General features: G+C 37.2%; 1 protein-coding gene across 1 annotated transcript in view; it reads right to left on the reverse strand.

Annotated features, from left to right (window-relative positions):
- Nucleotides 1–6,222: 6,222 nt before the first annotated feature.
- nploc4 (NPL4 homolog, ubiquitin recognition factor) overlaps nucleotides 6,223–13,146 on the reverse strand; it is a 17,167-nt gene continuing 10,243 nt past the window's right edge. Inside the window, exons 10-17 of the mRNA XM_016569359.1 lie at nucleotides 12,760–12,831; nucleotides 12,542–12,668; nucleotides 12,125–12,285; nucleotides 10,268–10,339; nucleotides 9,854–9,946; nucleotides 8,632–8,754; nucleotides 8,337–8,439; nucleotides 6,223–8,036 (exon numbers count right to left, since the gene is read on the reverse strand). Coding sequence (XP_016424845.1) covers nucleotides 7,879–8,036; nucleotides 8,337–8,439; nucleotides 8,632–8,754; nucleotides 9,854–9,946; nucleotides 10,268–10,339; nucleotides 12,125–12,285; nucleotides 12,542–12,668; nucleotides 12,760–12,831 — 909 coding nt within the window. The 3' untranslated portion in view covers nucleotides 6,223–7,878. The remainder of the gene's footprint in view (nucleotides 8,037–8,336; nucleotides 8,440–8,631; nucleotides 8,755–9,853; nucleotides 9,947–10,267; nucleotides 10,340–12,124; nucleotides 12,286–12,541; nucleotides 12,669–12,759; nucleotides 12,832–13,146) is intronic.

The raw sequence follows: 13,146 nt of genomic DNA on the forward strand, positions 1-13,146 counted from the left end.
TATATATATATAATTTTATCAATTTTTAAATTTAATTTAATTTTGGTTTTACTAGGTCTGACTACAACTATTAATCAGTAGTGAGGGAGGTACTGCTGCAGTATTGTTTTTAACATGTGTTTAGATTTTTCTATATCATATGCCATAGTTTGCTTTACAGAAACTTTGTCTAACCATGGAAAGGAGCCATCCATGATTTTAACAGTGGTAATTATAGTCACAGCGAAAACTATACAGTTAAAATATGGTTACTATACAATGACTATGGTAAATTTTCATTAGGAATCAGAATATTGCATAGCCTTAGTGACTGCAAGGACTGATCTTCTCAAATTCATAACAAGGTTTTATGTTTTTCCACAGCTCTTAATAATCTCATAACCATGCCTGCAGCCAGAGGTCACCGAGGTCCGGACCTCGGTAAATTTTTCATGTTCAGAAATAAAATTTGTTCTCTGAATGACGAATTTGCTATTTTAAACTCCTCATATGAGTGTCTGCATGTTTAGACAGTTTGCAAGAATGTTTAGCGTCCGTGGTATGAAAATGATTGCTGTCAGACGCTGGCGGAGTGTGCCTGGCTTGAGAGAGTTGAGAGTGAGGGCGCGGGACTCGTCTTTTAATAAACTCGTCTCTTAATTTGGCACTTTAGAAAGTTAACAAAGTGGGAAGTTGTAGTTTAGGTTTAGCGATATATTTATCTTATGTTATTTGCAAAGGATTTGAAATTATTTTAGTTAATTTTTTATTCATTTTACGTTTTTACGGGTTTTATTTGTTTTCATAGCAATATCTGGCAACACTGATCACACAGGTGTCCTGACATTTTATCCTACACGTCAGATTGCTCTACCAGGGTTTACTGCGCATGCGCACATCAATATTGCGTCCTTTAATAAAACACAATCTAATAGGTAGAAACAATTATTTATTGTTGGTTTCCTCTAGCTGTATCCCTTCTAGCTACAACCGCGAATATAACACACAATTACTGTATTTGCATTACTGTAAGGGTAGGTTTAGGGTTGTGGTAGGTGTAGACGTTAATAAGACATAATTTTACAGGTAGCATTTTTCGTTGTCGAATTGTATACCCACTGTTTTAATGGGAGGTAGCAAAATCTGACAGGGTAGCACAAATCGACAGAACAGCCATGAAGAAGTCTATGCTATTTCTTTCAGTATAGTTACATTCTCATGCTAAAAACATTCATAAGATCACTAGACAAAGTTATTATCTATATAGCAATGGTTATTAATGAAAACTATAACAGTAACATGTATTGTTGCATGAATAATAAACAACTGATAAAATTATCCACCCCTAATCTATAGTAAAGTATAAATCAACTTTGATGCAATAAATATGGTATAATTGTAGTACAATGTTCATCCCTCCAAAACAGATAAAACATCTTTCACAAACATCTACATGTCTGTCTCTAAAGTGTTTAGTGTATATAATGAGTTGTATTTGTAGGGGTTATTATAGCACAATTAACTATCCCTTCTAGCTACAACCGCGAATATAACACACAATTACTGTATTTGCATTACTGTAAGGGTAGGTTTAGGGTTGTGGTAGGTGTAGACGTTAATAAGACATAATTTTACAGGTAGCATTTTTCGTTGTCGAATTGTATACCCACTGTTTTAATGGGAGGTAGCAAAATCTGACAGGGTAGCACAAATCGACAGAACAGCCATGAAGAAGTCTATGCTATTTCTTTCAGTATAGTTACATTCTCATGCTAAAAACATTCATAAGATCACTAGACAAAGTTATTATCTATATAGCAATGGTTATTAATGAAAACTATAACAGTAACATGTATTGTTGCATGAATAATAAACAACTGATAAAATTATCCACCCCTAATCTATAGTAAAGTATAAATCAACTTTGATGCAATAAATATGGTATAATTGTAGTACAATGTTCATCCCTCCAAAACAGATAAAACATCTTTCACAAACATCTACATGTCTGTCTCTAAAGTGTTTAGAGTATATAATGAGTTGTATTTGTAGGGGTTATTATAGCACAATTAACCCCACCCGGGCCACCCCAGACCTCACTAATTTTCAAACCCTGGCTACGGCCATGCTCATAACCATCTCTGCTCATCAATAACAACTTCCTCATAACTTCTCTTAGGTTTCCTTTATCAGACATAATACTGCCTCACACATTTCCCGAAAAGAGAAATGTAAAAAGCGTCTAAATGCAGTTAAATATGTAGGCAAATTTTAGAATATATTATTAAAAACCGCATATATTAGAAAAATATTGAATATAGAAACATTATGACATACTTGAATTGATCCTTAGCATTGTAAAAAGATGACAGATGCATGTTTTGGAGAGTCGCTCTCCCTGAATAGTCTTCACTCCTGTCAGCAAACCGAACTATGTGTTGCAGTTCCCCTCCGTTCGGCTTCTTAGTGCATTCGCTAAACTTTCGGTTTCGTTTCACCAGCTGGTTTCTATACACTGGCAGTTCCCTCCTCACAACTAACGAAAGCTTAAAGCAACACTCCACTATTTTTGAAAATAGGCTAATTTTCCAATTCCCCTAGAGTTAAACTGTTGAGTTTTACCGTTTTCGAATCCATTATTCAGCCGATCCCCGGGTCTGGCGGTAGCACTTTTAGCTTAGCTTAGCATAGATGATCAGAGCTTTATTTTTTAAGATTAACTTTTTTCCAAGGCGTTGTTAGATTCCAGTGTTTCCTGTCATTGCTATGCAAAGATTTGCTTTAAAAAACTATATTAAACTATATCTTGTTATGATTTTAAATCTGTATTTAACCTCAGAACGATCTCAAAGTAAAAAGAAGTCTGAAAGTCTGATTTTGTGGTGGCTGTGCTTTAAAATTAAATTATTATAATCTTAATTCAAGTGATGAAGAATTTTGAAAGTCTGACATTACTGTAAGGTTAACCCTGCCTGGTTTAAATGTTTCAAAATGATTAACAGAAATTAGAAATGTAGAAAAGTAATCAAAAAGTAATCAGTGACATTACTTTATTAAAGTAATTGAAATAGTTACTCTACTTATTACAATTTATTTAAATAGGGTAACTTGTAATCTGTAACCCATTAAATTTCCAAAATAACCTTCCCAACACTGTTGATGACTACAAGCATATTGATTCATGTCAAAATCATACCATGCCTGACAGTCAAACAGTTAAGATTTAAAATCTTATTAAAGGTGGAGTAAGTGATTTCTGGTAGCCAATGTTGATATTTCAAATCACCAAAACAAACACGCCCCTACCCCAAAAGGGTCTTGCCCCTATTTTGATAGCTCTGCCCCACACATACGTAAGCAACCCAGGCAACGACTATGGCGGAATCTGCTGTGCCAGCCGGCCGAGGGTATGATGTCATCAATAAGTGAAACCAATGTGTGTTACTATGGTAATAGAGGTTGCATGTGTTTCGGTAGTACTGTGTGTTTTAACGTGAATGGTTTAGCTCCGTTTCACGCGGAAGACAACGTTCAACACCTGGCACAAGAGGCAGAGACAGAGGTCGGAATGTTGCCGCGGATAAACGCCTGGAAACAGAAGACATTGAGCGTGTGCACATGTTGCAGGCTCAAAGACCTATCGCAGGCCTTCCCGCTCCTTGAGTTCTCTCCAGCGCTGGAAAGCTGATCCGAAATTTACACGGGTCCTACTTCTTGCCTTATCATTCCGCAGACGTTTGCTTTAACTTAACTTGATAGAATGTGAAGGACTCAAAATACAACGGACTGTGAAACCGTCATTCTTAAAGGGGTCCTATTATGCTCTTTTACATAGTCTTGATTTTGTTTTGGGGGTGTTTGTTTTGGGAAAAACACATTATTTTTCATATATTTTACATTATTACAACACCTCTCTCCCCAGTCTGGCATGAACGGCTCGAATAGTTCCTGTATCAAATGAAGGCCCGCCTTCTGAAATACGAAATGTGCTGTGATTGGTTAGCTGGGCCAGTGTGTGCTGTGATTGGCAGCACTCGGCGCCTGGTCGGGAAATGTCGTGCCCCTTACCATAGCTGTGAGCTTCAGTGTAAATATTGCGTTGCGTCAAAATCAAATCAATTTGAGCACGATTTAAACCCAGATGATTGTAATCACTCTAAGTTCGTCTGCAGTGATAATAATAATAGTAATTACAATGAATAAAAATGCAGCAAAAGATGTAAAGCTTGATCTTGGCCATTGCATATCATATTTTATGGCTAAATGCTTCAAAAATCTTTAAAAAAAAAAAATTCACCTAATATAGCCTAAACATAAGACATAAGGATAGACATAAACACTTAATTTTTTAAAATACAACTTAATTAATATACAATAAATCTTGTCTTATGCATATGGTAGATACCTGAATCAGTCCTAAACTTGTGAATTATCAGGTTTCTTTATTCTTCGCACCACCACCCTGTTCCTGCGTCCCTGTCTTGTGCCAGGTTCAGGTGGGTTTCCCGCTCCCTCAGGAGGTGGACGCTCCAGCTCCAGGAGGTGAGTGACTCCTGCCAGTTCTGGCTTCATCCACAAACAACTCTATTCCCTCAAACTTTGTGGTCAGTTCCGCTAGTCTCTCTTTCAAGGAATTAAATTCCTTGTACAAGTCATTTAGAGCTTCAGATAATGGCTGAATCCTGGAAAACACATGAGATGGAGCAAGCATATAAATATATTTATTTATTTAAACATACCTGCGTAGTCTGTTAGCACTGTGCTGTGATCATTCAGAAGGAGGTCGACTTGGGTCATGATGGCATATTTCCAGTTATCCAAGACTAAAGTGAGATTGGCACATCCTCTCAAGTTCACTTTCTCAGCTAACAAACACACAAACACACACAAATCATGTTTCTTATTATTATTAATACATAATTACAGTTATTAATACATTTAAATATTTTATCATGGTATCATTTTTACCCAATATTACTTAAATTTGTTATAATTATATAACATTTCAAAAGCTTTTATTGAAATTTTTTTTTTTTTTTTAAATATATTTACATATGCAGTATTTCACCTTCAGTTTTGTAGTCCCACTCCACAGTCTGTCTTGCGCTCTTCTGAGCAGCTCCCAGTGAGAGCACAAAAAGTAATGGCAGTAGACAATTCATTACTCTGTACAAACAAATAAATCATTAAATATTAGCAGTATGTCTCTCTGGCTTTTATATTATCATTCCCACCTGATCCCGCCCAGTGGTAAGGGTTGTGTCTAAAAGTGGTTATATTTCAGTGTTTAACCCACCTTGTCACACTTTCTTATAGAAGAAAAATAGCTTTTATAAATCAAGGAGCCATCTGTTTGTTTGTTTTTTGCCAATGCATATTTAATATACCTGACCAACAATTCAATTAGATAGAAATCTCAAGAAATCTAAATAGGGTCATTGCAAGCATATCAGGAAACATAGAGAAAATAATAATACTTGTTAAAGGAATAATATAACATTTGCAAAATTAAATTATATTACAAATATGATGTATAGGTTTCTATACCTAACTATTTTCACTGACATGGATGTGTTCACACATGTCCACATCCGCTAAAACCATTCTGACAGAAACTGAGTTCAAAGGTAAAAACAAAATAAAAATGGTAGTAGTATCTCTAAGGATCTACAACTGTCCCATAAAACTGGTCATCACTTCTGTGGAATTAGGTGAAAGCCAGGAGAGATAAAGTGTTAAATTAAGAGGACTAGATAGAATCCAGATGAGTCTGAGATTGCAGATTTAACTTAAAAAGATTGATGTCAAGTTCACTCTACTTCAGCATTCCAGCGACTCATCTGCCACACATATGAGGTCCTTCTGATCGGCTGGAGGTGAAACAAATAAAAATTGTCCTAGAAATTTTTAAAAACCATTGTTAAATCCTCACCCTCAGGATACAATCATATTTATATGCTAACAAGTAACTGGTTTGTGTAACATAATTCGAACCACATGGAATAAGTCCATATGCTCAGTTTGTATGGGATCTATGTAGAGCTCTTGAAGTATATCTAAAGCAATACATCAAGCAGCACAGGGCCCCATCTGGTCTATCCTACCATAAAAATGAATCATTAGGACAAAAACAGCAAATATTTGTAACCAAAAAGTTGCTGCTGAATGCTAAATAAATACATAAGTTATTTCCGAACACAAAATCAGTAAATAAAAAAAGACAAGACCACAACGTCCAAAGGAATCTCTTTTATTGTTGAACAGTTCTTTTTGTATTTAAAACCCCAAAACCAATTGAAAGCATACAACTCCGGGCACCTGTGTCTTGTGACAATAGGGCCTAAGCACAGCAATCTGCACCTCAAAGCTCTTAAAGCAAAAATTTGATTTCATTCTGTGAACTATGATCAGTGTGCGCCCATTTAAGTGAACCAATAGACTGAATATTAGAGTGTTGGAAATTATGGGCGAATTTGAGAAAAAAGAAAACTCTACAAAAGATAACACAAATGTAAACATCTAGATCATTTCAGAGGGCTGAAATAGTCCTGAATGCATATTTAAGAGATGTCTTTGGGCTGGTTTCTAAAACACTGAGTCATGACCAAATAAAAATGGCTGTCAGAAGACAGAATAACCCTGTGTCCAGCCAGTAAAATCTGTCTGTTGAACTACACAGACAAGTACAGAAGATCATGAGGCTGATTTACAAAAAGTCCAAAGCAAAGACATCCATCAAGTGGACTAAGTTTAGACTTTGCTTTTATATTTGTAGCTCTGTCCCTATCAATCAATCAATTTCTCTTCATCTCCACCAGATGTGGGGCCAACAGACGAGTGAGCGTGTTCAAAGACAGCCCTGACAGAACCCTTTGAAGGTGCAATGATACAGGCTCCTTAAGGGCTGAACGGTGGAAAAAAATCTCCACAATTGAAATCTGGACAAGCGCCAGGGGGTGGAAGGGGAAGTTGGTAATGAAAGGGTGATGACAGTGACATGGTGCAGAAAAGGGTACCAGCACCAAAGCTGAGTGGCTACAGTTTTTGCAAAGCAAACGTAAACCAATCCACATTCAAAGCACAGCTTCTTTAGCCTTCAGAAGTCAACGATCAATTACAATCTCGAGGGTAAAGGAACCGCTCTCTGGTTCTGCAGTCAAACCAACCATTCGCCTTCAATCTAATCAAGCATTCAGTATTGACGCCCAAAGAAACTCATCGTCCATCAAAACAAAGTGTTTTGAAAAATGAATGGAAGAAAATAAAGCAAGCATGCACGTTGGGTGAAGAAAGCGTTTTGAACTACGGTTGAAGATCTAAGAAACCATGATGATGCAAACCAAGTGCTGCAAACAACAAAGCTCCTTCAGCTGCATGTTTACTTCAAATTGGGCTTGAAAAAGTAAATTCCCTCAACATATAAAATCTTTTGCACTTAAATAAGAGTATTTTTCCTTCCCGGTTTATTATATACACAACATCCTCAGTGAAAGTTAGGGAAAGACGTTTAATATCAGGAAAACTGATCGTGTTTCACCAATGGTGCAGAATGGTTATTTTGGACCGCAAAGGGAGATAAGGAGGGTGGAAGGAGCTTCACCCAAGTGCTTTGTCAAAATAAAAGTCCCAGAATGCACTGGGCTCACACAGAGAGTGCTACATGGGTACAACCCATCATCTTCGGCCATCAATCATCATCAAAGTGATGCAGCTCACAGCGTTGGATTGGGCGCATATTCGGGCACGCGGCTGGCAGCGGCATTTAGATGCGACACAGTCAGTGAGGGAGGGGAGGAGTTAAGAATTAGGCATACTAAAACGGCAGGAATACAGGGAAGCACGCCCACTCTCACTGCTGTTCCCGGTGGGATGTACAGTGCAGCCTGGATGCGTGGGGTTTTAGCTGCGGGGCAAACTGCACATCTCGCAGTGCTCAGTGCCAGGTTGGTTCATGAATGTGCAGTGGAGGCAGGACCACACAGCTGAAGAGGACTGGGGGAGAGTTGGGCCGCCCATGGCATAATCCAGAGATCCCGATGGCTGCCCTCCAACTGTGCCTGGGATTAACAAAAGAAACATGGTCTGCTAGTTAGTAAAACCTATTGAAAAAAATACTGAAAAACTGAAATAAGCTGAAACACTAAAATTACTATCTGGAAACTTAAATTGAACTAGAACTAAAACTGAAATAAAAATTAATTAAACCTAAACAGTCATATTTAAAAGCACACAAAAAATGAAATTAAACAATTTAAATGAAAACTGAAAACATAAAATTGAAAGCTAATTCAAAACATTTACAGAAACATTAACATTATATAAATAATTCTAAAATAACACTGTTCAGGACAACTCACTGCAGAGCTGCTCGATTGTGGCCCACTGCTCAGATTTCTTCCAGGTCTGAGCCAGCTCCTCATTGGATGTCTTCACTGCATCCAGCAGAAGCCCAATGCTGTCCTGTAGACATCAGAGAGAAGGAGATGAAGTTGTCGGGCAAAATACATGTAACAAACTCTTTATAAGAAGTAAAAAAAAAAAAGATAAAAACCAAGCATGACAACCTGAAGAGCCAAAAAAAAAAATTTAATTACAGGGTAAGTGGGATAATATTATGTGTGGGTATATAGATAAATACAATGAAAAACTCGCCTGTAAGGGCATGACCTCATTGGTGACAAGAAAGAGAAGCAGATGGAAGTCTGAGACAATGTCCAGGAAGGAAGAGGAGGAGGAAGAACACTGGGAAAGATATGTCGCTAAACTGTGGAAGTCCTGCACACACATACATAAACAATTTTTAATTTAATATTTCACAAGAACTGTACATTTGACCACAGTAATTGATGTTAGAACAGAATTACAAAGGCTGCATTTACACTGCAAGTCTTAATGCACAGATCCGATCTTTTGACCATTTCTGATTTTTTGGCCCGTCTCTTTACATTCAATTTAGACACGACTAGTATCCGATATCTGTGTTTACATAATTCCCGCCCAAAATGATTGCGAGTGATCGCTTTTATATGCACATGGTAGACCCTTGGGTTTTGAATGGCCGTGCTATTAAACTTATTTATATAATTAAATAAGTTTATTATTATTTGCCAGCATGGACAACAGCTGTCATGGATGTTTTGCAGCACAAAATCTGACTGAACCTTTACATTCAATTTAGACACGACTAGTATCCGATATCTGTGTTTACATAATTCCCGCCAAAATGATTGCGAGTGATCGCTTTTATATGCACATGGTAGACCCTTGGGTTTTGAATGGCCGTGCTATTAAACTTATTTATATAATTAAATAAGTTTATTATTATTTGCCAGCATGGACAACAGCTGTCATGGATGTTTTGCAGCACAAAATCTGACTGAACGGATAAATAACTGAAAATGATGGTAATATTCATTTGGTATGCTATTTTATCTACAGCTCATTAAAGGTAGAATTCTTTAGTGAAATAAAGTAGCGCCAATGTGCAATTTTTTAAGTTTCCATCTCAATAAAATGCGAGCGCATACAGCACACCGGCATTAAAACACAATCTTTATGGGAAAACGTGTCACCCTCGCATTGGGAGTTCTGCGGGGAATAGGATATGTGTGTTTAGACGTAGGTCGGATGTCCAGATATCGGATATGTATCCGATTAAAATCCACATTTGGAAGTTGCTCACATCGGATGTGAAAAAAATCTCATCTCGTGTGGCAGAAAAGAGCAAAAAAAGAGATTTTTTTTGTGCCAGTGTAAATGCAGCCAAAGTGTTTTATGCTCATGTTCACCAAGAAAAGCTGTGAGATTTCTCCAGATATGATACATCTAAAACATCATTCCTAGACTGAAGAGACTTCTAACCCTAAATGTGTACCTGGGTCTCTCCCAGAGCATCTCTGTTTTCGATGGGGAAGCGAAGAGTAGAGGAGAAAGTGAACACAGGGTCCTTTGGGAAAGTGGTAGTGATCTGAAAAACAGAGGGTTAAATATAAATAATGAACAAAAGACAAAGACAACGTTAACTTATTATTATAGCATTAAATGAAGGAAGGTTCAGTGGGCCAATTAGGAATGGGCCATTTGTTTACTGCCAGCTTAATGTCATGTCCCATCATTTGGACATCAATGGCTCTCAATTGGGTCTTAGAGACCAGTTATCCACTTACTGTATGTCTTTGCATCAAACTTGAGAGGACAAGATCTATATCTAGTAGTATAAAAACACCATTGGCTTTTTTTGTTCTAGATCAGTGTGAAAGTTTGTGGTTGTAACAACACAACTACTCACGTCAATGATCAAGTACTCCACTGGCAGTGGTCGGGCTAAATATGTGATGTCATTGCCGAATTTGTCTTTATCCTGGAGATGAAGAAAAAGATTGGAAAATGTGAACCTTTTCATGCATAACTGACAACCAATCCCTTGCATTCCTGTGGAAGTAGTGAGACTGATAAGACTGTTTATTCCCAAAGCAATATAAATATCATTTTTCATTCCTTTTTCTTTAAGAAATGTGAAACACTCAAGTAAAAGGAAGGTCAGACTGTTCAGAAACATCAGTCAAACCAAACCCTGCAAGTGATATGATCATGGTTACGGTTACATGCTGGAACAGAAATGAGAAAATGTACACTTCTGTTTAAAACTAAGATATCCTTTTAAGAAATTAATAATTTTATTCAGCAAAGTTGGCATTAAATTAATCAAAAGTGACAGTAAAGACTTTAATACAAAAAATGTATTTCAAATAAAAGTTGTTCTTTTGAACTTTCTATTTATTATAGATACAATATAAAAATATTAAGCAGCACAAGCATTTCTAACATTGATAATAAAAAATTTTTCTTGAGCACCAAATTAGAATGATTTCTGAAGGATCATGTCACACTGAAGACTCAGTAATAGTTGGTGAAAATTTTGCTTTGCCATCACAGGAATAAATTACATTTTAAAATATATTACAATAGAAACAGTTATTTTAAAGGAGACATATTATGCCCCTTTTTACAAAATGTAATATAAGTCTCTGGTGTCCCCAGAATGTGTCTGTGAAGTTTCAGCTCAAAATACTCCACAGATCATTTTTTACATCATTTTGATGTGTGGCAGCAGCAATATACTGTAAATAAATCAATAAATCCACTGCTCTCTTGTCTCCTCTGAGGCTGGTACTCATAATAGTGTTCTGTGCTTGTCTGTGCAGCCAAAGGCTAGCATGTTTTGCTCAGACTTTCGCCATGGCATTAGAGCTGGTACACCGTTGTCACTTGCGAAATCAAAATGACGACGCCGTGGGTGGAAACTTACAGATTAAGAGGCGGTAATATTATATTGAGATCCCTTTGCCACGTCACCAAGGGAGCGAAATCAGACGCGCTCGCTTTCTCAGACGCTTGCAGAAATACTTCTTACCAACACCAAACGTTTGAATAGTAGTAGGGCTGAACGATTTTGGAAAATAATCTAATTGCGATATTTTTTTTACCAATATTACGATTGTGATTTAATATGCAATTATTTTTTTAAGCTCTTTATGTTCTGTATTATTCAACAAAGACAAGCTATAAATCATTGTATAGTATGACCAACACACTATTAGATAGATTAAACATAAATGTTCTTTTCTGTAGGCCAGGCCTATATGTTACAATGAAATTAGGTGATGCATGAATTGATATGAATGACATTTTTATTTATCAACTACAATCACAGTAGTATATTGACTGATTTGTTAAACTTCCAACCTTGTAAGCATGTAATAATTATGACAACATAAAGCACTGACAAATAAGCCTGGTGTAAACATTAAAATAAAAGTCAGTAACAAATAGGGCTGTCGCGGTGAGGGAATTTCCCTTGCAGTAATTTTGAATGGCTCAATAGCGCGGTACGCGGTATTATCGCCATATATATATATATATATCGATCTTCAAGTCGAACACACCTCTTTACTCTCGCGTGTCACGTGACCGAAGTATAAATCGCAGCCTCTGCGGTTGAAAAGTTTTTTCATATCGCAAAATTATCGCAAATGCAATTAATCGTTCAGCCCTAAATAGTGTGTCACGTGCATGCATCCTAAACATCTGTCTTTAGTAACATGCTGTGTGATTGATCATCTGTAGGAGTGTTTTAGTCCATTACCTTATAGAAGACATCAGGGACGTATTGCTCTGTGCTGGACTCTTTGGCATAGCCCAGTTCAGGAGCATCTCTGCAGGGCAGTAGACATTCATCCCTCACCAGAGCCATGCACTGATTGGACACTTGATACCCTTCAAAGTGCACCTGGTTATCGGGACCACCTGCCAATGCACAAAAAAAAAGCTAGTCAATTCCATGCTTTATTTTATCTGGACACTATATTGTCTTTTAGCACTAAATCGGTTATGTTTTCCCAGGTACCAATAAAATGTTCTGTGCAAAAAATGCCATGGACTGAGACTGATTTATCGGCCTTGATCTAAACACCACACAGGCTTTTGACAACCAAATGCCTTAATTTATCATGGATAACCGAACAGCAGCAGTAAATCACATGCAAAGGAGGAAACCGTGTACCTGTTGCCACTACTGTGAAAAACTTGGATCCAAAATGGCCATCCGGGGAAAGCCGACATGCGTTGGCATGTTGGTTCTGGAAATGTCCAGCTGTGATGCACTCCTCAGCACTAAGGAAGAATGAATCCTGGACAGGTGACACACACCCGTTGGTCAATAATGATATCAGAACACACCATGTAGTTAGTCAAATGCTCATCTTTCTTTTGCCAATTGACCTTGTTTCTGGTGTAGTGCACAGTGCCTATTCTGGTGTCCTCTGACAGAAGATCTGTGAAAATCCACCCCACCTGAAAAAAATTAGCCAATATTACTAATCAACAACAGCTTTACATTTTCTATGGGACAAAACTAAATTTGGAAGTTTTTCTACATGTTCAGGCAGTAACAAGAGCCACGACTGATCAGGTCACTTCGATCATCCATCAGACAGTAAATTGAAAGTATCATATGGAAGCCATAGAGGTGTGAAGAGAGCGGAACTCTAAGAATCCCATCAGAGAGCCTCTAGATAGATAGATAGATAGATAGATAGATAGATAGCACACTAAATATATGAAATGATAGATAGAAACGATTATAGATAGAGAGATAGATAGATAGAT

The sequence above is a fragment of the Sinocyclocheilus rhinocerous genome, unplaced genomic scaffold (genome assembly GCF_001515625.1).
Source record: "Sinocyclocheilus rhinocerous isolate Xijiao unplaced genomic scaffold, SAMN03320098_v1.1 scaffold411, whole genome shotgun sequence".
NCBI classification, from domain to species: domain Eukaryota; kingdom Metazoa; phylum Chordata; class Actinopteri; order Cypriniformes; family Cyprinidae; genus Sinocyclocheilus; species Sinocyclocheilus rhinocerous.